The 23661-nt window shown below is 46.2% G+C and overlaps 1 protein-coding gene across 3 annotated transcripts; it reads left to right on the forward strand.

Moving 5' to 3' along the window:
* Positions 1 to 23236, forward strand: LOC112995083 (broad substrate specificity ATP-binding cassette transporter ABCG2-like). Of its 3 annotated transcripts, none has more exons than XM_026119841.2 (17): positions 22 to 149; positions 4957 to 5024; positions 6906 to 7183; positions 7748 to 7807; positions 9097 to 9211; positions 11508 to 11660; positions 12408 to 12565; positions 13631 to 13782; positions 14954 to 15070; positions 15901 to 16166; positions 16754 to 16836; positions 17195 to 17284; positions 18328 to 18452; positions 18822 to 18976; positions 20426 to 20515; positions 21356 to 21459; positions 22397 to 23236. In XM_026119841.2, exons 3-17 carry the CDS (start codon positions 6906 to 6908, stop codon positions 22542 to 22544), a joined length of 2094 nt encoding a protein of 697 aa, XP_025975626.2. In that variant the 5' UTR covers positions 22 to 149; positions 4957 to 5024; the 3' UTR covers positions 22545 to 23236. The 3 variants fall into 3 exon arrangements, with proteins under 3 accessions (XP_025975629.2, XP_025975626.2, XP_064370038.1); XM_064513968.1 differs by lacking the exon at positions 22 to 149 and adding an exon at positions 4402 to 4568; XM_026119844.2 differs by lacking the exon at positions 4957 to 5024 and having other exon boundaries at positions 1 to 149.
* The last annotated feature ends 425 nt before the right edge of the window (positions 23237 to 23661 follow it).

Raw genomic sequence — 23661 nt, forward strand, 5'->3', positions numbered from 1 at the left:
ACAGATAAAACGCTCTGCAATCCTGTTAACCTCCTGCAGGCACTGAGGCCCTCAGAAGGGAAGCAAAACTACGGACTGTCCGTTCTTGCAAATGGCAGTGGAAGACGTATTTGGAGGGGTCCTGCCGCAGTAGCTTGTGCCAAATCTGGGTGAGTCTTGCACTGGAGAACTCGTGTTGCTGCCCAGCTTAACTTGGTGTCAATTCTCCTGTTAGTCTGCAGTCCCAGGCCTTGCTCTGAACGTGTAAGAGCATGGGGTCTTGTTGGGTCTCCTTCCGGATCTGTTTTGTTGGGGAGCACATGGGAGCTTCCTTCTTTCTTAGCAGGCTCCCAAAGCTATATCCCCCTAACAGCTAGAGAGGATGGCTAAGATGTTTCCCTGGTCTATGCCTATTTCCAGCTTTCGCATCAGACCACAGTGTTTCTGCTCCCTCTGCCTGTTTTATCTCTCTCCCTTTGTCTGTCTAGACTGAGAGGGAAAGGAGAGTCCCTATGTATTTATACTGTACCTCATATGGTGGCCCTAGGTTCTCTGTAGCAACACTAACAACTTCAAGATGGAGCTGTAAATATCTGCATACATACATGACATTAGCTTTTTAACTACTGAAGAACTGGAGCTGTGGTTTAGATGCTCCAGATACTCTAGACTACAGATATTTTATCCTTGCCTGATTATCTATTTTACCCAGATGATACCTGTGTGTAGTTCTGTTGACCTTAGTTTAGCTATTCATAATTTCTGTCAGGCTCAATGTACCGCACCAGTTAAGTATGGATTTCCTTTACACATAGATTTGCTTGAATCCTTTTTTATCCTTAAGCGAGTAAGGATTTAGAGTTGCTGTGTATTCAGATAATGGCCTAAATGATTTACAAAGCTTTACAAAGTTAGATTTGTATGTAATTTGCAAGTCTTGTAAAAGCCAACTTCCTCAAAGCATGCAGCAGTTTAACCTAGTAAGGGGGGCCAGTCAGCACTAGCTTTGACATGGTGAGCAATCAGCATGGAAAAGGCAAGATGAGATGTCTTTGTGCCTAGGGTGGTGAACTTGTACATGCAGGAGATTCAGCACAGCTGTACACATCTGTACAGGGTGTGTCTTTCAGAATGGTTTCTGCAGCTTTTGGTAAAGAAAAGCTAGGAAATATTTCTCACTCATGCACCCCTATGTCTGATACTGCTATTTTTCTCCCTTGATCTCAGCTGCTTTTGTACCCAGAGCACTGGAATGTGCTTCTTGCTGCATTCTGTAGGGAAGGCAATAATAACTCATCAGCATCCAGTTCCTCCTGAATATATTTCTCATTCACTCTCTTGCTGGCTCAAGTCCCTGAAATATTTTATGAGCTTTATGAAATTCAGTATTAGGCTGGATCAAACAACCTGGATCCTCAGGGCAAGTAAGCATCCCAAGGAAAGCAGTGGAGAAACAGATCTGAAAATGTTGCATCTCATGACTATGCTAGGCAAAGCCATGGCTGACTGGATTAAGTGGTGGCAAGTCGTGGCCTGAGTGGAGAGCTGGACTAGAGGAAACCTCCAGCGGACCCTTCAAATCAGTGTTTTTGTGACTCTGTGGCTCTGGCTGCAGGAAGGAGGGGAGAAGAGTCCAGGGCCTCCAGGAGACAGTGAGACTGACAGTCCTTGGTAACTTCTTCTCCACTGCGTGCACTAGGGCACATAAGGGACATGTCTATAGTGACCAGATCCCATAGGAAGGAAGCAGTGTTCAGATTAGCTGCAAATGGGAATGATGCTTTCCAGCAGGCCTCCTCAAAGCCTGACTTCCTGCTAGATACATTCCCCCATCCCCAGCACAGTATCACAATCTCTCCTGCTCTGTGACCTTGCGGTGGCAGACAGATCAGACCAAGCTCAGGAGCAAGAGGGAAGCCACCAAACTTGTACTAAAACCTGCATGAGACCTGAAATATGACCCAGGTTGGTCTTGCTTTGCTACCACACTGTATCAAGCCAAAGCCTGTAGGTGAATTTGTTTAACATCACTCCATAAAAGCAACAAGGCTTTGTTGCTTGAAGTTTGCTAGAGCTTTATGCTGGGCTAATGCCTTTGTTATCTTTCTGTAAAGACCATATGCTTTAATGACAAGCAAAGACAGTGTCAGTTTTGAAGATGAATCCTCCTCCCCATGGATGAGCAGCAGAAATCACTGCTGCCACTCACTTATGTACAGAGTGGTGCAGTGGGAGAAAAATACAGTGTGTAGCACCAGACTCTTCTGAGGCTTGTTATGAGTGTTTGGCTTAAACACTCACACCCCTCACCAGTGGTCTCTGCCTCTGTGCTGGCAGAAATGTTCCTCAGCTATATTATGAGCTAGATCAGCTAGATAAGTAGATGCAGTTGAAAAATACTCCCCTCCTCCTAATTCTCTGTTGTTGCTAGGTTAATCTTCAGCCAGACCCAATTTCCCTAGTGTGGTCAGAAGTAAGCAGGGCAGCTGAGGCACAGTCTGTGTGCTTGGAGCAACGGAGAACTTTTAACCTTCTCTCCCATGCTGCCCAGCTGGGGAGGGACATGAAAGAGACTGAAATCAGAAGGCCCTTGAAGAGGCCCAGAAGAACTGTCACTTCAGCAACGGGCAGAAGGAAAGCCAGGGCCACAAGCCAAATGCTTTAGGTTGACAGATCTAGTTCTTCCCCAGATCTTGGGTCCCCACTGAAAAGGGATCAAAACTGTTTTCTCAGTAATGCCATCACGATGTGCTTAGGCACAGGCATTGCAGAAGTGTGTTTTTCATCTCATGCAGTGTGGGGGGAGCAGTGCTCCCCGCTGTAACTGCTGGCAGGAAGGGATCTGTGACCTAGGTCGGAACGGCGGAGCAACTGCAACTGACTGTCCAGAGTGACTGACAACCTCTAACCCCGCTGCTTTAGGGAGCGGTTCTTCTGCATCACTGCGCAGGGCCTGCGGTGAGCTGCAACTTCATACTGCTCTGAATAAGCTTCCCTCTGCTCCCGAGCACACAGACCGCTTTTCCCACTGTCCCACGCACATCGTGAGAAGGCTGTCACTGCAGCACAGTGGGAACGAGTGAGTACTTAAGTTTGAAATACCCTTGGAGACGAAGAGATGTGCATTCTTGGTGATTAAACTAGGGCAGAAGTCTTCAGTGTAGGCAGATTTTACTCAAAGGAGGAAGCTAGATAACAAACCAGATATGAACTCAAGTCTGCTTCTGCCCCATAAAGTGACTGAAAATAAAATCCTTATTCAGCAAGCCTTGTCCTTGGGCTCAAGTCCGCTTCTGCCCCATAAAGTGACTGAAAATAAAATCCTTATTCAGCAACCTGATCCTTGGGCGTACCTATGGCAAAACTTGCCTTCCTTGCCTTTGTGCCTAAAGCTATTTAGACACCCCAATAATCCCACCTGCTCCGGACTCCTGTCAGCCCTGTAGAGCAATGCAGCTGCAAGAGATGTAAGGGTCCATTCTCTGAAGTGCTAGCATGAACTAACAAGTACATGCCTGAGATGGGGCACATGTCAGTGAGGAAGGTGATGAACTTGCGGAGTTTTTACTGCTGGTATTGACTGGATAGTTAGAAACATGCTTTGGCTTATCTGAGTCTTAAATTGATCTAGCAGGAGTTGTACTTAGAGAAATGCAGTGCTGTACAGAGGAAATCACTGCTGTACAGAGCTGCAGAGGAAAAGTCAAATGAAAGGTAATTATTACAGTGACAGCACGATACAAATCGTCTCTATAAACCCTAGAAGCAGATCTTTGATGAACTTGTGACACCAAGGAGTCTGGGGAGAGTGAACTTATTTATAAAGGCAATAGTGCTTGGGAACATGAGGCTGAAGAGGAACCTTGACAACAAACCAAAGGAAACTGGATCTTCCTGCTTTCACACGTTCACGAAATGGGAACACATGGCAAGTGCCAAGAGGGTCCTCACAGAGAGCAGGCAACTTGCAGCTCCTCGGGCTATCGTGACCCCCTTGGGCCCAGAGAGGGAAAATACTCGAGAAGCACACTGCTGCAGGAGAGGCGAGATCAGTGTGGTGGTATTACCCTCAAAGGGGTTTGGCCTGAGCTGACCCAGCTGGAAGGACAGTGTCCACTGGGCACGATGACCTTTCCAGAAGGCACAAGGGAGGGAAAGCTGGGCGCTGCCTTGCAGCCCTTCTGCAAGCGCGTCCCTCCGTGATGGAGAGCCTGCAGAGGCCATGGGGGGTTTACGGCGGAGCTGGCAGGGAGATGCCCCTCTGTCTCGACACCCTGCGGTGCTTCGGTGGCTTCCAACGAGGAAGCAGTCCTTCCCCCTCCTTCCGCCCCCTCCCCGGACCCCGCCAGCAGGGAGGTCGGGCAGCGCCGCGGGGCGGGGCGGGGCCGCGTCCCCACGGCGGGGCCATCGCCCGCCCGGGCGAGCGGTACCGCGGCGGCACCGCTGCATCGCCGCCGCCTTGCCCGCGCCCCGGGGCGGCTGCGCGACTCCCCGCCGCCCGTTTATGCAACGCGCCGCCCGCACCCGCCTATAAACGCTGCCGCGGCCAGAGCCCCGCGCCCGCCGCCCCGGAGGCGCCGCGGAGGGAGGTAACGGCGCGGGGGGGCGACGTCCCGGGGGGCCGCGGCGGGGCTCGGGCTCGGGCTCGGGCTCGGGCTCGGCTCCCCGCGGTCCCGGGCAGGGGCCGCTCCGCTTGCGAGCTCGCCGCGGGGACGGGGGAGCGACGCGGCCCCCCGCCGGGCTGAGTCCCGCGGCCGCCGGGCTGCACCGCGCCGGGCGGGAACGAGCACCGCGGGGGAAGGGGGGCTGTGGCAACGGCTCGTGGTGTGCCCTCGTCCCCTGCTTGCTTGTAGCTGCCGTTAAGCTTTTATCTTTCTGTCATCCTTGCGCACACCCACAGTAATTGTTTAATTTGCCAGTGCTAATCAGTAACTCAGCAAAACCCCCAGTAAAAGTGTTTATGTTTTTATTGTTCAGATAAAGAACCTGGCTCTCCGGAACACGCGAGCTTTACGAGATAGTCGAGAGTTCAAAAGTCTAACCAGGTATTTGCCTCTAGTGTCATGGTCACCCTGACTATTTTTTTTCCCCCATGCGTTGTGCAACCTTTCAAGTGCATAAGCCTGCTGTTGCTGATGTAACTAGCAGATCTTTCCTTGCTTCCCACAGGCAAGGCATTCCCAGGGGTGACCAGCCTTGAAGTTCAGGATGTGTCCAAGTTAAACAAACAGCCCTTTCCCCTCACCAATTTTTATTTTATTTAAACAGCAAAAGCTATTGCAGCTTTTCAAACTTTAAGTGCTCAGAAGAGGCAGAGAGGAAAGGGCATTGTTTGTTTCTTTAAATCTGGCTCTTGTCCCTCCTTTTTCTTAAAAGGATGACCATCTCACTCCCCGAGAAATCCTCTGCAGTTATGGATATTATTGGTCTTACTGGTTATCATCCCCTCAGCTCTGGGGGACAGGCGCAGATGGTGGGAAAAGGGCAATCTGTGGGATACATCTGCCTTCCCACAAAACCCAAGAAACCAGTGCTGGATGTCTCTATGCCCAGTTCCCCCTCCTTGCTCTTAGCTAGCCTGGTGACTGCCATGGCTTTCCATGAGAGCGCAGCAGCTCTGTAGCTTTACAGCAAATACCTTCATCCCGGCAACTAAGAAGGGAAGTGAATGCTTAGACTAACTTGTGTTAGGCTACCACGAGTGTGTTCAGTTCCACTTGTGTTCAATTTCTGCAAAGGGCATGCAGCATTTCCCCTCTTCCTCGCGACAGTCCCTTGGAAGAGGGGAGGGAGGGCTTATGGCTGCCGGGCCTCTGGCTAAAAGGCAGGGCAGGAGCTATGGCCAGGTCTCGCACAGGCTGCAGAACTTGGGGGACTGCAGAGTTTCCAGATCCTTTTTCACATGCAATGTCAAGGCAATAACTTTAAATGTGTTTTTAATGAGAGAGGGGATTCAGACTTGTTGCAGTCAGTTACACCAACAGCAACAGCAAGGGAAGCAGCCCCTTGAAGAAACACTTAGTAGTCATAGCAGCAGTTATATCAATATTAATTGTTATTATGATAATTGCTGGTTATACCAGTACTGATGCATTTCCTACTAGGCAGGCTCTGGTTTATTGGCAGAGACAGCAGTTCCTTCTGTGTGCTGTTTACATGCCATTCCTTCCAGGTGCTCCTGCACCGAGCTAGAGGCAGATCATCTGCTTGAAACAGAACTATTTATAACTTTGCCTGTGATTACAAACAGTTACCATAATTAATTTTCTGTAATATACCAATTTCTATCTTGCTTATCTCTACTGTGAGATGTCCCAAATCTCTTCCTGTGGGAGAAAGAAATCTTACAGTTCTTCAAGGTAAATGGTGCCTGCTCAAACATCCAAACTCCTCTTCCGCCATGTAGCTGTGAAGCCTCTTTGTACTATTGCTATTGAATCATGGTAAGGAATGTGTGTATTCCATAGTCTTTCTGTGACCCTTCATACAGGTTCATTAAAGGTTTCCTCTGCTGGCTTTGCAGAGGGCACAAGTATGTTAAACCTGGAGGAGGGGAGCTTGAGTCTCCTTAGCTTGAGTGGGAGCAACCTGCATTTGTAGTCCCCAGTGTGTCAAGCAAGATATTGACCACCACAGATGGGCTGGGTTTTCATCTCGGAAGAAATTCTTGGAGCTCATATCACCTCTTCAAGCACATACCTGCTCAGTTCTTAAAACAGGCTATGCATATTGCTCTAAATCAGTGGGTTTCTGCCTCTTTGTGGATTACTGAATGTCTTCCAGTGTGGATGTCCGTCCTTCTGCAAACCTGGCCCATGTAGAGGATGGTGTGGTATGTGTGAACTTGCTTTTTCCAAGCAACTTTCTGCGCACTTCTTCACTCAGATCTCCTTCCTTCCATGTTTTTGCACTGTTTGTCTCAACAGATGGAAACTGCCCAGAACAGTGACCTCAAACTATCTGCAGTGGAGTTTGACCTGTGTAACAAGGACATGATGGCAGACACATTTGACCACAGCACCATTCCTGTTGGAGAAGAGGAAGGAACAGGCAACTTCCAACGTTCACTTCCAACACGAGAGTCCCTCCGGTCCCCTCGGGGCTCTGTTGTGAGTTTCCATAACATTCAGTACTCTGTCAAGCAGTCCAGCGGATTCCTGTGTAAACGGAAAACTGCAGAAAAGAAGATTCTTCATAATGTTTAGTAAGTTTTTGTTTAAAGAAGGTTCTGGAGGGGTAGGAATTAACCTGCTGCTGTGGAACTGTGACATCCATGTCGTCTTCTAGATTCAGGTGTGCTGGCAAAGAAATGACTGCCCTCCTACCCGTCTGCAGCTCATGTGATCACTTCCTAATTCACTTTAGGTGAAATAGCTGGGATTTAGCTGGAGCAGTTTCAATTAAATATCTGAGCAAATTAGGACCAAACTTAGGAAGAAGATCTGAGGATTCCCTAAACTATGGCTGAAGCTGAGGCAGGAGGAAAGGAGCAGCAGAGAGCAGTCATTTCTTCTTCCCAGACCCAGCTCAGCAGGGAAGACACCTTAATTTCTGTCTGCTGTAGATTGCTTTTATGTCCACCTCTGGTTCTGTCCCGACAGGAAGTTTGGGACAAGAAAGGAAAAGTGCTTATTGATTTGAGATTAAGGAGATGTTTTTAATCTCTCAAGTTTTTCTTTCAACAGCATTTTGTTCACATCCCATTTCCACTATCAACTGCATATGAACAGCCCCCCATTTGGGAATAATCCTTTCCTTTTTCTTCCAGTGGCATTATGAAGCCAGGCTTGAATGCTATCCTGGGGCCAACAGGCAGTGGTAAATCTTCGTGAGTATTTTCTTCTGTTCCTTTGGAGTCATTTGTTCGAAGGGGAGGGCTGGGGAAGACCTGAGGAATCTTCAGGCTCAGGCCTTTGACGTGTGCCTGCGAGAAATCTTGTGAAGTGGTGTGGCATCATGACCTGCTGCTGCCTGCTCTGCTGGAGGTTCCTTCCCTGTGGTGGGGTCACCAGAAGAGATTGTGTGCCCACCTGCCTATACTCTGATTTGTAGTCCTGTGTTATTGCAGTCACCTTTGGTGGTCTGAATTAAGATACCAAGCTGAACTGGTGTGACTGTCGCACAGGTGGATACTCCGTCCTGCTGGCAAGCTCTCTCGGGCAGGAGGGAAGTAGTCCTGTGCCAAGCTGCTGCAACAAGACTTCTTTGGAGATGCCAGGCTGGGCCCTCCTTTTTGAGGACTGCCAGGAAAATGGCATTATGTCTTTCTATAGAACAACTACCCTGGATCATCATCCTAACCTGCCTGTGGCCTCACAAGGGGGATTGCAAATATTCTGAGTTCTTTGGATGAAAGCACAGAGAAGTACCTTGCAGGCTATCTCCTGTCACTTGCAGATTATCTCCTGTCAATGCTGATGCTATTTTCTCTCCAGTGGAACCAGCTTTGCACTCTCTACCTTTGAGGATGTCAGGGACAGGGAAAGATGGTCAGAGTTCACACAAGTGTGTCTTCTTGGTGACCCCTGATCATCCCCTTTGAGGAGACTGCCAGCTAATCAGGACATTTTCAAGAGCAGAGTCTCAAGACAGTGTTTACTTAGGTAGCAGACAGGCTGACCTCTGCATCTGCTGTAAGGAGAATCCAGAGATATGTTAAAATTACTTTTATATAGTTGATCTTAACTCTGGTCTTGTTTATACCCATTTGGATTAACTCTCTTGAGATCAAAGTAGTTACTTCTGCGCTCCACTGGCTGGAGAGCCGACTTCAGCTACTTGGCAAGGTGCTTTTGTGTGTGTTTTCGATTGAGGTTAGCTGTTAATGTGGAGACTGAGTTAATGTCTGTAGGGGGCTGTAACTGCTGTGAATTGTGAGGGTCCATAGACCGCCAATACTGCTGGTGTACAATTTTCACTTGAATCCTGCATCTTCACCAGGCTTTCTGCACAAAAAGCTAAAGCTCTGGAGCAGGAAAAGCCCCTTCCCGTGCTCTTTGTTTGGTTTGCAGCATGCTGTGAACAGGCTAGAACAGCAGTCCTGACTTGTGGTACTTATCCAGTCAAAGATAAAAACAGTTGTTATGGCAAAATCTAATGCTTGGTGTTTATCTGAAGTCTTCTAGATGTGCTGGCTGCCAGAAAGGACCCATCAGGCCTGTCTGGAGAAGTGCTTATAGATGGCATCCCACAGCCTCCGAATTTCAAGTGCATCTCAGGATATGTCGTGCAGGTGAGTAATTGAGCCTTCAGTGGAGGCCTGGGAGCCTTTGAGAGGGAGGAGTGTAGACCAAGAGCAGGCTATAGTGTAAAGCCTTCGAAAGGTGTCTTCCATGAGAAGCAAGAGGTGGTACATTGGAGGGAACTTACCACACTTCATGAATGACAGATTGCAGGGTCTTCCCTTGTGAGCAAATACAGGTGGGGAGGGAAGGGGGCTCTGTCACATAAGATGAATAAAGCCTAAGCTCTTGAGCTAGAAATGCTCAGTGAGCCTTACAGAGCCTAATTTGATAACTTAGAGTATTTTCCTGGGAAAACAGAGGATCAAACTCTTACTTCTAGACAAGCATGCAGGTGTTTGTCTTCCTGAGGCCACACGGATGCCCTAACCACTAGGCTATTTTGGCTTGTTCTTTGAGCTTTGCCAGGATTGGGGGGAGGGGGAGTAGTGCACTGAAGGGGGGACACCAAACCCTTGTAAAATTCAGAAGCAGTTTTAGTTGACAAGAAGTACCTTCAAACTATCGAAAAATAATTCTAGGAAGTAAATAGACTCCTGCTGTTCTTCCTCTGATTCTGGCTGGCTAGGCAGAGCTTTGTCCCAGTCAGAGACAGGAAAAGCCAGCTGAATCTGGGGAAGTGGGTGGAGGCCTGGACCAATTATAGACCCTCCAAGCCCTGGGGAGCTGAGAAGGAGGGGATTCTTGGCAGCTGTATGAGCAGCCAAATCTGGAAACCATCCAGGGCTTCTGATTGCAGACAGACAACGAATATGCAGCCTTTTTGAAAGCTGCTAGTTGGGGGGTTTTGAGAGGATACATTTGAGAAGACTGATACTGGATCTTGATCTTCCAGGTAAAAATTCCCAAATCCTCAGTGTCTCATAAATGGTCAGAAAGGTTCTTGCAAGAGGTTCCAGTTTGAGACATCTCTCCAATATCCAAAGTAACAAAGCGACCAAACCTAACCTTGAAATGATATGCAAATAGGCAAGACATTAAACTCTCTCCCTTTCCACCCCCATGCACTACTTCCTAGGTTGAGAAAGATTGCCCAAAGAGTGAATATAAACACTTAATGCCTAAAAGCATACATACATATAGGGTCAGTTTTGCAGATCTGCAAATGAGCATGCAGACATGCCAAGTCATTTGCATTCCTATAAAACTCATGGTGGCCTCTCTACTCATGCCCTGTAAGTGAGGGTGTCATTCCACCGTTAGGTTTGGTTGTTAAGGTGGCTTAAGAGATTCCCAGCTGAGTTTCCAGTGCGATGCCCGAAGAGTTGTGTTCCCCACTGAAGATGGGGAATGCAGGAAGGACTAGGAAGAGAGATTGAGGGAGTGCACAGGTAGGGAAGTGGTGGTAGGATTTTCCTAAACCAGCTTTGACACCAAAGCCACTTTATTATACAACTACAGCCTGAGTGATGCTTGTCACATACTTCTGGCACAGCATCACGTTAAGCTTCCCTTTTTACTCCAGGGCCAAATGCAGTTGGCTGACACATCCTTTGCCCAGCTGATCAACTGCATCTGACATGGAAAGGGTCCCAAAGCTGCCCAGATGTTTGTCAGCTGGATAGACTTGACTCTTCGTCAAAATTCATGTGTCTGTGTTGAAGCATTGCTCAGGGATGGTCCTTAGAGTAATGTCATGTGCTCAAGAGTTGCAGATACTTGAGAGAGTGGGAAGGAAAAAAGAAAAAAGAAAGAAAAAAAAAAGAAAGGGGGCATCTTGGTGTGGTTGCCTTGTTCCTCCTAGGAGCTGGCTCCCAGTGGGGAGCTGGGGACAGCTCCTTGGAATCACAGCTGAACTTGGTGGGTGCTCTGGAGCACAGCACAACATAGCTTTTAACTGGGAACTGAGCTGACTTCAGTGACTCCCTGAATGACTGTCATGAATGCTGAGCTGTAGCAGTATCCATTGGCTTCAGCTGGACTGGCAGTGTTGCTCTTTCCAAAACCGGCTAACTGCTCTGCCCCACCATGGAAAATGTATGGAAAAGGCACTGCCTGTGCAACTCCTCTGCATTTGAACTCCTGAGCCAGAAAGCAGGCTGGGTTGGTAATGGCCTGTGCTGAGTGCAAGCTGGGAGCCCAGAGAGCCTAGTCTACCCTTGGCTGCTGCTGAGTGACCTTGAACTTCACGTGTCCTGTAAGTTTTCAAGCAGGGGTTATCACTCAGTCTAGTTTCCATTGTGGCTCCCAAACATTTTATCCAGCAACTGCCACTACAGGGATTCTGGTGCCCAGGCAGGTAGCTGGGAATGAGGCTTTTCAGCTGCCAATTTGTATTGCTTTCAGGATGATGTTGTCATGGGCACAATGACAGTGAGAGAGAACCTGCACTTCTCTGCTGCCCTGCGACTCCCCAGCTCCATCACCATAGAAGAAAAGAAAGAGCGAGTCACCCAGATAATCAGTGAGCTGGGGTTAAACAAAGTGGCTGATGCAAAGGTGAGTAGTGAGAATATATGTCCTGGAAGTCATACTACTTCTGGAAACCAAACTATTCAACGCTGGGTAATCTGGCAAGAGTGCAGCCACCCTAAGCTAAGCAGGAACCTGGCTAAACTGTATTGCACACAGGAAGTCAGTCCAGCTCTGGAGACAGCTTGGAAGAGCCATGTGTATTTCTTCCCAAAAGGAAGATCTTGGACCATGTCCAGTGTGTTGTGTAAGTGCAGAGGGAAAAAGTTGCCTAGGCGTAGCACCTTGGAAAGCTGCTAAGTCACTTCCTGGCTTTGTGGAACAAGGCAAGCAAATTGTTTTTACAGAGCCAAAAGCTGTGAGGGATGGAAAACTGGGCTGTGGTGGAGATGTTCTGTGCAGACCTTGTTCCTCAGGGCAGTATCTCCCCTTTCACTCAGGCAGCAGGTAAGCTACCTGTGAAAGGCATCCCTGAACACCAAAGCAGTCTCTGACAGCTGTGGTCTCATTCTGGCTCTTCCTTATCAGTGCCATCTTGGTTCCCTGAAGTCAAAAGGTGCCTGGCACCTCTGAAAATCAGACTCTCTTCTTGTTGCTACATAATCCCTAATGTGCCCTTTAAGGGTCAGACCCATCATCTGCTGCTAACCCTAGCGTTCACTGACTCACTGATGGGACTCTTTGAAAATGAAGTTGATGGGTGTGGTGAGCCCTGAAAACCACAATAGGCATTGACTGGGTCTTGTTGCAAATGCCTGAGACTTCTTTCTGTAGGTAGGAACTGAATTGATCCGGGGAGTGTCCGGAGGGGAGCGGAAGAGAACCAACATTGGGATGGAACTCATCACGGAGCCGCCAGTCCTTTTTCTGGATGAGCCAACAACTGGCCTTGACTCCAGCACAGCCAATGCTGTGCTCATCCTTTTGAAGAAGTAAGAGTCAGTTCTTCAGGAGTCTGCTGGGATATTTTTGCCAGCTCATTATTTAAAAAGGGAATGCTGCTATGACTGATTGGCTATAGTGCTGGTAAAAAGCTGGACTAGTAGACTCAGAAGTGGAGGTTAATTCTTTATCTGGGCTGTGTCCAAAGCCCTTTGAAGTTGATGGGAAACTTTCCAGAGCAAGCATTGGATTGAAGCCCAAAAAGCAGATGTAGCTTGGACAGCTTCCCTTTGCCACAGAGAGGGGTGGACTGGGAGGTCAGGCCCTGTAATCATAATTTCTTGGCCTTCCAGCTGAGTCTATTACAAAGGCTCTTCTTCCACTATGGCAAGGGCCTGGGGCTGAGATCAGATTTCACTTGTAGATTTACCCTGAGCACCCCTGCATCTGTTTGGGAAACATACTGGCCTGTGGTACAAACAGGACCAAACAAGGCTCACTTCATGAGAACGTTCCCAATCCTCCTCCTCTGTTTGTCGTGTTGTCTGGTATTATTTGGGGGGACATTTAGCTCTGCTGTTTGTGGACAGAGGTCTTTGATCAGCAAGGATATTTGAGCATCAGTGCTAAAGCACTTGAAAGAGCTTCTGACAAATCTGAAGGAAAACTAGTTTTGACTTCTCTAGAGAGTAAACGCTCAGTACAAGAGAAATCTACCAGGTTGCCAGATTTCCAGGCTTTATCTAGCAGGCCCTGGAAATGTCATTAAGTGCACCATTTGGATTGTTCAGGTTGAACCCTCATATAGAAAATGTGCGAGGAGGATTTACATAGCAGCTGTGGCCCTCAACCTTTGTCCACAGGCAACATCATACTATGTCTACCTGAACTGTAACAGCAGTTTTAACAGTTGTAATCATAGGTGCTCTCTAAATGTCTTGCAGTGTGTGACACAGTGAGAGAGAAAACAAAACTACTGTTTCACTGAATCGAGACTCTCATAAGCTGACAAGTGCTTGTTTCAGATTTGGATGATTAATTTTTGTTTGCGTTAACGTGTTCTTTCCAAAATGCAAAGTGTGATGTATTTGAGAGAGGTTTTGTTTCTATTTCAGGCTCTCCAGAAGAGGCCGAACCATAATCTTTTCCATCCACCAGCCCCGCTATTCCATATTCAAGCTGTTTGACAGTCTGACATTACTTGCTTTGGGAAAAGTGCTGTACCACGGTCCTGCTATGCAGGCCCTGGAATATTTTCGTTCTATTGGTAAGTCTTCTGTACCAAGAGCAAAGGTAACACCTAACAATTTTCATCTGTGAGGGGATTCTTAACCTAGTGCTGGATAAAACTCTTCTGCTGTTTTATTATTAGGATACCCAGAGGCTGTAGGTCTACAGTCTGAACAGTATTTAGTTAAACTAGGAAAATAAGAAATAATAAAAGCAGAGTCTTCCAGACCGCACAGAGCACAGGTCTTTCCTGCCTTTGTTTTGCCTTGCACCAGGCCAAAGAAACAGTAGCTGCTTGCATGTTTAGAAGCATGATATGCAACAAACAAGATGTTTGTGTTTCTGCCAACCCTAGGTGACAGACCCAGTGGGTCTTGAACCATAGCCTGTAGATTGGCAGCAATCTGTAAAGGCCAATCCAAGAATCTACTCTAGTCTGGGGACAGGTGGGTGGCTGAATGGAGAAAGTCATGGTGTGTCTTAGGATAGTTAATAATTGCACTGTTGGGTGGCTGCTCCCTGTACAAGTCAGCAGGATGAAGGATTCTGACTATAATGTACAGAGGATGTGGAGTAGATTTCCAAATCTGCCATGGACATGTTAGATTGTAGGCTTTCCCTAGCTTTGGGGAAGATGCTATAACCAGTTTTACTCCTTTTACTCTTCTTTGTATCCCCTTGCCCCCAACTTCCTTCCTCACAGGAATGTTATAGGATGAGCATCCTTGCTTTTTTCCTCTCCATTCCATGGCTAAAACCATATTATAAAACAAAGCTCTTGGACAACACTTTCTCTTCCTTGTGATCAAGGAAACACAAGCAAGATTTGAGGTCCTAGAGTAGCCCAAGCATTTGAGGCTGCAGAGCAGACATCTAGCAACACCTAGTGAGGAGCTGTATGTCTCTGAGCAGGATGTGATTGAACAGGATTGGGAAGGAGACAAGAGTTGTTCATGCTGAGCTGTGTAAAAGCAATTTACAGATTTCTTCTCACCTGAAGTCAGTGGGGAATAACTGTCTCTGCAGCTCAGTATTGATGCCTTAGTTTCCCCATCTCCAAAATCCTGTCCATTCTACTGCTGTAAACTAATGCTCAAGGAGAGCTGTGAGGTTCTTGTAGGGTTGTGGAAAAGTGATGTAGTATTAGGCCTGGCCTTCCAAGATGTGCTCTCTGCAATACAAACATGCTGTGGTTGCTCTTTTGAAAGGATATGAATGTGAACCCTTCAACAACCCAGCAGACTTCTTCCTTGATGTCATAAATGGTGATTCGACTGCTGTGGCAGCAAGCAAGGAAGGTCACAGACCTGTGGACAGAAAAAGAGGTAAAATTGTGAAAGAGAAATCCACTGTTGGCTGGAGTAGAAGAGAAACAGTATGTGGTGATGCTGAACTTTTATCCTCTGGTTTCCTTCTAATCTGAGATTTCCTTTTCATTATACTTTCCCTACTAATAGATATACTTTGCCTTGGACTTCTTTAAAGATCTCAAAACTTTTTAAAAGGGATTTTATTTCCTTCAATAATATAGGAGAGCCGTGAGAAATATCAGTAGTCTACAAGACATGGTATGTGGGAAGGACTGAAGAACTAGAACTGCTTAGTTTCAAGGGACAGCTGACAGAACATAGGAATTTTCAGTCATATAAGAGACTCCTGCAGAGAAGACAGGGTAGATAGGCCAAGGAGCAATGGATTTACATGGCAGTGAGAAACATTGGAACTAGATATGAGAACAAACTCTAACACTACACTGAGTGAAATGTTGGAAATGCTGGGGATGCTGTAGTATAACCATGACTGAAGGATTATAAGGGTACATTAGACACCTGTTAAACAGTTTTGGTAGTAGTGCCTTTGGGGCATGGGGGAATGGATCCAAGCAAATCATTGATCCTCAAAATTCAGTGAAATAAAAGCTTTCTGGTGGCCGGTTCTGAGATGGAAACTATGTGCCACAAGCAACAAGCTAGGTTGGATTAAAATTGCAGGGGAACCCCCTCAGTCAAGCTAGCCTCCTAAGCGCAGGGCTGAGGCTTGAACCATTCAAATACTCTAAACATTCCTGCTATTCTGTCCAGCCTCCACAGCTGATCTCCGTCTGAGGGCAAGGTTCATGGGGAATTACAAGCCTTATGTTGTTTTTGCTGTTCAGAGGTGAGTGGTGAAAATGGAGTGGCAGAGGAGAACATGGACAGCAGTGTGGTAGAAGTGCTGCACAAGAAGTATCTCGACTCCAGCCTGTATCAGAGCACAAGGGAAGCGTTGAGTAAAGTGGAGCTTGGGCAGGGAAGCAAGCAGAGGATATCCAAGAAGGGACATGAGATCACCTACGCAAATGGCTTCCTCACCCAGCTGTACTGGGTGTCCAAGCGTTCTCTGAAAAACCTCATCAGGAACCCACAGGCCTCTGTTGCACAGGTAGGTAACAGTCAGTAAAGGTTGCAGACTTGTTCTGTTCTTAGTCCCTCAGTCCTCTCACTCTGCAGTTTGTAGGACTGATTTTCTTTTCAAAGGCAGCTAGGGAAATAGGAAGGAAGGTCCTGTGCTGCTACCATTTAAGAGGAATGAAATGCCCAGCTCCCTTTGCTTTTGAAAAAAATCTCCATTTTAGTTCAGTACAAGGACTACTATGCTGAAGACTGGGGAGTCAAGGGAAATGATCCATCCTTGAGTTCATATGTGGAGTTTCCAGGGTGATGTTAATTTTGTGGCTTGCTTGAAATTTTCAAGCTGGGTTTTTTTTTTTTTTTTAGCATGCTTCCACTTTTTCTGATCTTCATGGCTAGGGAAAACTAAAAGAAAAGTGAAGAAGATAAACTAGGAAAATTTGGTGTGTGTGTGTGTGTGTGTGCGCATGCATGGACTCACGACAACAAAGATTTTTAGGCAGGTGTGATTCTTAAACCCTGCATGTACCTCAATGACTGAGCACTGTGTAATGGCTTGTCCCTATTTACCCTTTTGAAGCACTCCCTTCTCCCTTTTTTTCTTTTCATTTCTTCTAGATTGCAGTGACCGTAGTTCTAGCTCTGGTTGTGGGTGCCATCTTTTTCAGCGCAAAACTGGATCGAAGTGGCATTCAGAATCGGTAAGTTGGAAAGCTGCAGCTTGCTCACTTCCCTGTGTGTAGCAGACAGGTTTCAGCAGCAGGGAAGGCCTTGGGCCCTGCTTGGACCACCACAGAAGTTTGGCAACAGCAACGTGTATTCCTGGAGTTTGTAATGGGACCATTGTCCCATCAGGCTCACAGATATGGACCGAGGAAGGAAACATGAAGGGGCATACAAAGGAATAAGCCTAGTTTTACAGCTAAGATCTACAGTAGCTCAATTAAGTATCTCCATACTGTGGCTAGAGACAGAGAAGCACTGACTCAACTGGTATGATGATCAGTGCTGATCTTGGCTGTCTCCTCACTTCTTGACTTGTTCTGTTCTGCCTTTCAGGGTTGGTTCTTTGTTTTTTGTCACCACAAACCAGTGTTTTTCCAGTGTCTCTGCAATTGAGTTGTTCATCAGAGACAAGAAGTTATTTGTGTAAGTAGTGATGCTCTTAGACTGTTTCCCCTTGCCTCTGCGGGGAGGTGGGACAAGTATCTTACACAATAACAAAAATGATTTTTACCTGTCAGGACTTAAGAGTTGATTTCTCCCTTAAGAAATACTTGCTTCTAATAGTAATACTAAGTCTGTCCATAAAATAGGGAGCTGAAATGGTAAGAGGCAAGTGATGGGGGTAAGGAGGGGAGGAATAAAACTGTTTTATTTGCCTGCTGCATCATGGTTAATTGGGAAGTACTTTTCATACTTTTGGTAACATCTGGTTTGAAATCTGCTCTGCTCTGTCAGGGCAAAGCCTGCCTTTTTACATGCAGGGGTGAAAAGTTATCCATCAATGATCCCACAGTGGTAAGATGATGCAAAGATTATTGGAAAGCTTCACAAAGGATGCTGAGAGGAAGAGAGCTGCTGGTTGCCTTATAAGAGCTCCCTAACAATCAAGTGCACTCCTATATGTGGGTAGAAAATGGCACCTAACCACTTACAGTATCTTTTTATGAGCTCTATTAAGCAGCAAAAGGTTGTAATGATATTTAATTGCCTTGTGAACTGGAGGCGAGTAGATGTCCTAGATGTTTTCCCGTTCTTGGTATCACTCTCCCTCCCTTGTAAACAAGACATGTGTTGAGGTAGCTGGGAAAACTGTGGATACAGTGTGCCTCCAGGTAATAGCAGTCTAATACTTCCCCTGCTCTCACGTTCAGGATTATTCTTTGGAAAAGAGCTTTAGGTGCTTTTTTGTTTGTTTTTCTCCAGCATGCTGCTTAGCAGTCACAGCCTTTCAGTCACCTCTTTAAGTGTTTTCAGTGTCATTGCTAGGCCCATGAGATAGATCAGCATTTGCCCTTATTTTACAGATGAGGAAGTGATAGCACAGAAAATAAGCAGCTTGCATATAGAGAGGGAATTAGTGACAAAGAGAACAGAAACTGAACCAGGACAAACCAGATACGTGTACTGAGCGTTATTCCCACATAACCTCTAAACCTGTGCAACTCCCCTCCTTCCTGTCCTTACAGCCATCAGTACACCAGTGGATATTACCGTGTGTCTGCCTACTTCCTGGCCTTGATGGCAGGAGATCTGCTGCCCATGAGAACTGCTCCAGCCATCATATTCTCATGCATCAGTTACTGGATGATTGGTAAAGAATTGATGCTTTCATTGAACCTGTCATCTTCCAACATACTTGATTTCTGACTTAGCCAGAGTTAATTCCTACATCTATACAATGAAGCTGGTTGAACCCTCAACTGATTTTTAGGTGCTTGACATCAGAATGGCTTCTGAGGGTGCTGAGAGAGGGCCAGAGACACCCACAGTCTAAGACAGCAAGTTGCTTCACCGTATCTTTTGGCAAGGTTCGCTGGGGCCTCTGGTGCATGCACAGTTGCTGCATCTCCAAACTGTCTCTCTTACAGCTTTCCATGCCTTGTGTAGGACTCCAGGGGTACGTCTCTGGGATTCATGATGTAGCTGTTTACTAGGCTTTTCCCCTTCTGTTTTATGTCAGGCTACCAGGCTGTTGCAGGACGGTTCTTCTTCTTCACACTGACCCTGGTACTGGTATCCTACACTGCCACAGCCATGTCTCTGGCTATCAGCGCTGGGATGGATGTAGTGGCCGTGGCCAATCTGCTCATCACTATTTGTTTTGTGCTGATGCTTGTAAGTACATAAGGGTCTGTGTGTGTGCTGCTTTGGTGGTGGAGATGAGGAGATAACTGACAGAGCACAATTTGGTTTAGGAGACAAGCTGAGAGGACTGGATTGAGCCAGCCATAAGCAGGCTGAGAATCCACAATCCTGAGATCAAGTGTCAAATCATCCCTCAGATGCAATTCTGTAGGTGTAGTGCCACCAGAGCTGTGTAAACCTAGTATCCCCCAAAATGTTTTAATTTTCTTTACAAAAAGTCTTTTTTAAAAAAACTTGAGTTTCCAGTATTATGAATCTAAGCAATCAGCTAGATCACTTAAAGAAAAGAAAACAAAAAAATCCCAAACCGCAAACCTGATTTTTATTGCATTGACTCTTGTTGCTCAGTGTAGTTAGAAAGAACATACCTTCTCTTTATTTTAGCTAACTATTGCTTTGGGGTTTCAGAAATTACTTCAATACTTTTCTTCAAGAAATTCTAGCGAAGACAGCAAGTGAAGGAGAAAGTAACTTTGTCTACATGCAGACGAGGGATGTAATTTCTTTTTCAAAGAGATGATGTTGTTAGTGATAAAACTTCACTGTGAGGCCTATAAAGTTACCGTAGCGTAAAAAGTTACCTCTTGTCAGGAGATTCCTGGTAGTTTTCTGTGCAAATATTCTGCACCCACAGCAAATCCCTTATCCTTTAGTTTGCAACTTATCTTAACATGCTTTTGCAAAAAGCTAAATGATAGTCAATCACTTCAAACATTTGCTGTGGGTGAGGAGTAGTGTGAGTGTGCAGTGAAGGGCAGCTGATATACAGTGAGTGTAACAGTAACATTTTTTTAATGGATTCATTTTTTATATAACAAATGGCTTACCCTGATGTCTTTTAGGATAGAGATAAGCACAAGAATACTATACATAAAGCACAGTCTGAAGTATCATGTTTAGCCACAAAGCCCAATTGCACTAAGAAGTGAAATAATAAACTTTGCTCCAGGCAGTAAGGAGCACAGATACAGGACATAGGCCAGAGGAGGAACCTAATACAGTAATAGCCCCCAAGGCTCCCCACGGTTTCCTCCTTGTTTTCTCTGCTTCCTCGTTTCCCAGTCATTATTCTTCAGCTTCTGGTTGGCTTTACCATAGTACACAGTCCTCCAGAGTAAGATCTCGCTAGCAGTTCCTTTGTAGCTGACATGCAGATGTAGAAAGCCTTTCTCTCCTCTTTGCAAGCTGTTTGCAACTGGGATACTTAGGTGTGCTGTTAGGCCAGCTGGCTGGCACTGCTGCAAAGTTAGCACTTGCGCATAACAGCAGTAGGAGGTCCATCCATCACAGTGCACCTCTGCTCGACAAGTGGTGCATGGTGGGTAGGGTTAAAATTATAATATCTGTGGAGGAATAGTAGTGTTTGCAATAACAAAAGTTAGTGACTCTATTACAGTTTGTTATGGTCTGTTGTTTCAGATCTTTTCTGGCCTTTTAGTAAACCTCCCTTCTGTAATGGCCTGGCTGAACTGGCTGAAGTACTTAAGCATCCCACGATATGGCCTCACTGTGAGTACAAAGTAGCATCAGTCTCTTGTGCGTGAGGTAGCCATGGTGCAGCTTTCTGGAGAGCTTTGAGTATAAATGCACTTACTTTAAAAGCCAGGTTTGGGTTCCTTTCTCACATGAACCTGGTGAATGAAAAACAAACCAACCAACCCCACAAAGCAAAAGTTAATCTATATGTGAGAGGTGAAAATCCCACATACTGAACAAATCACTTGAAGCACAAAATTAGTGCTGCATGGACAGCAGCAAAGCAAGCTGTCTCAGTGAGGCCCTCATTCCTAACCTGAATAGCTGATCCCTATGGTTTAGAAGAAAGTTAAATATTGCATGGCCCCTCCAGAGACTGCCATTTGGGTAGCCAGTGTGAGGTTAATGTCTGTGTTTACAGTATTTACCATAGTACCTGAGTGTGTTAATCTTCAATGTTGCTTATTCTGTAAAGTGAAATGTGTCTAATTGCCATTTCAGAATAGTAAGGAGCTGGGGTACCCCTCAAAGATGGATTTCCCATCTTTGCTGAGTAAAATTTGCTCACTGAAGAGACAAATGAATGCCAGAGCTGGTGCAGTGGGGAGGGCAGGACCATGTGGCTGGGAGTACAAGGGAAGGATTAGGGAAGGATGTGAGACCTTCCCTGTTTTGGCATCACTGAGAGGTTTTATCAGTGTTGCTGCTTGTGGAGCTGTCCCACAAGCCTAAAAAGGAATACCAGTCTTAAGGAGCCTAAAAGGAACATGACTCAGTATGTATCTCTTAAATAAGCTCCTTTGAGGTGTTTCAGCTTTAGTGCTCAAAATCACTAACTCTTCGTAAAAAAATGGTGTCTGGCTCTTTCCCTAGGCTCTTCAAGTAAATGAGTTTAGAGATCTCTACTTCTGTGACAAGAAGGATCCAAATGTTACAGTGCCCGTAGGCAGCTGTCCCTCAGTTATTTCAGGAGAAATGTAAGTGTCTACCTCATGATGGTTCTTAGGCCTAAGTTGTAATGTCTTTCTCAAAGAAAAGTCTATGACTATTTCAAATGTTTACATCATTCACAGAATAACCACTCAAAAGCTAGTCTCCTCAAGAATATGTCACAACATAATGTATTTTTGAGTATCTATTAAAATTTCACAATTACCTAAGACTGAAGTAGAGACAAGACTTCCACTCCTAAAAATGGGCAAATGAGCTAAATGAAATTGTTTTTGATTACTTGGCCCTGGCTTATCAGTTTTCTTAGGAACAAACAACTCTGGGGTTACTTTACAATAGGAATGCAATTTATGGGCAACAACAGACTTGGTGGGAAGCAGTAGACTTGTGATCAGAAACATGCCTGTCCCTAAGAGCTAGCTGGTAAGTAGTGATACCATCCTTACAGATACAGAGGAGAGCCAAGGTGTCTTCCAGTGTCACTTTCCTACTTGAAATATTCTGACTATTGATGCATTACGCTGCAGCAGTGCAAGTATTTCATCATGATGACACATATTAGATGGCTGGTAAACTCAGGTTATTGCAGGGAAGAGCACTAGAGCAGGGTTTTCATAGTTTTTGGACCTCAGATCTGTGTTATAGACCTCCAATGATTGCTGCATGAAACAAATGCTTTTGTACATATCATGAGTTTAATATGGTCCTGAGGCTTACTCATATATTACCAGCTATCTGTGAAAAACAACTAGGATCATCTCAAGGATGATGAGAACCAGAGATCTAGATTTGTTCCTTTGGCTGTTGATTCATGATGGGTTATTAAGCTACTCCATTTCTGTCATTTCTGTTTTGCTGATTTGTGGGAAGAGGAAACTTTGTGGAACAGGAATAAAAGTAATTACTTTGAGACTTACAGTACCAGGCAGCACATACTAACTTCTGCCCCATGCTTTTCTGCAGCTGTTTTGGTGAGACATACCTCTGCAGCCAGGGAATTACACCTACCAACTGGGCCATGTGGGAAAACATAGTGGCTCTATTCTGCATGACTGTTTTATTCCTTATAATAGCCTATGCAAAACTCCGATTTATGAGAAAGTTCACATAGACTCCTCCATTGCCTTGCTCTGCAGCTTCTCAGGACTTAAAATGGCAAAGCTTGTTAGAGCCTACTGGAGGTTGCCGAAAGATTTCAGCTGACTTTACTGGACTTCGAATGAGAATCTTGTCGCTTTGTTTCTGAAGCATGATGTCCATGTGATTATGTGATTCTAACACTGAGTAGGTGAATTTTTAAGGACCTAAGAGGGGAATATATTCTCTTAGGTACTTATCAAACTATGTGTTACAGAACTTCATTCTTCTGCAGCCAGCCTCTGACATATTTCAGAGAAATTATACGGGAAATGTTCAAAAGGAAACATTTCCCTCTGAAAATATGAGCTTCTCTTGTTATGCACAGTACAAGGCTATGATGGCATTTATGCACTGATACGCTGCCCCTCACTAGTGCCTCAGTGTACATGCTGCATTGGAGAAGCATTCGAGTTTGATGTCAGTAAACAGGGAACGAGCTGTCCTCCCCAAGCAAGAACAGTTTCCTTCCAGTACCATCGCAACGGAAGCGACTTCTTGCAGCAACAGCTTTTGCTCATGAAAACTAAACACAGTGCCTGGGACTGACTCCAAGTGACAAGTATGATGCTGATGAACTGTAAAACTGAACCATTTACTACTTAAGAAAAGAATTTCCTCCCATCCTGTTCTTTTTTTGACAATAAACCAGGTTTTGTGTACTTAGTAATGGCAACTTTTTATTTAACGGGCTACCGCTTAGCAGTGCTACCCCCATCGTGCTGTATTTGATACTGAGCCACAGGGGACAGTGTGGACTTTCCAATGCGTCGGTGGCAGCTGCAGCAGGTCACGCTGCAGCCCCGGCTCAGGGCGGCCTGCGGCCGACGGCAGCTGCCCCCTCGCCGCCCCTTCGCGCGAGCGGCCGGGCTGGGGCTTGCGTGGGCCGCGAGCAGCCATCGAGCGCTGGACCTCACGGCACAGCGGCTCCAGGTGCTTGAGAAGTAACTTAGCCGCGGTTACGCGAGCCGCTCGCTCCTGCCTGTTTACGCCACTCAAGTGCGCAGTTTTTTAAACAGACCTAAACCCGCCGCCCCCTGGGACGCAGCCCGCCGCGGCCGTGGGCAGCGCTGCGCAGGCGCGGCGCGGCG

Source organism: Dromaius novaehollandiae, chromosome 6 (genome assembly GCF_036370855.1).
Source record: "Dromaius novaehollandiae isolate bDroNov1 chromosome 6, bDroNov1.hap1, whole genome shotgun sequence".
Classification (NCBI taxonomy): Eukaryota; Metazoa; Chordata; class Aves; order Casuariiformes; family Dromaiidae; genus Dromaius; species Dromaius novaehollandiae.

Bases quoted from the DNA above. Each gene is read 5' to 3' on its own strand.
- LOC112995083 (XM_026119844.2), top strand. From the start codon at position 6,906: ATGGAAACTGCCCAGAACAGTGACCTCAAACTATCTGCAGTGGAGTTT. The intron at 17,285-18,327 runs GTAAGTAGTGAT...CTGTCCTTACAG, and splicing joins AGAGACAAGAAGTTATTTGT to CCATCAGTACACCAGTGGAT. The intron at 18,453-18,821 runs GTAAAGAATTGA...GTTTTATGTCAG, and splicing joins CATCAGTTACTGGATGATTG to GCTACCAGGCTGTTGCAGGA.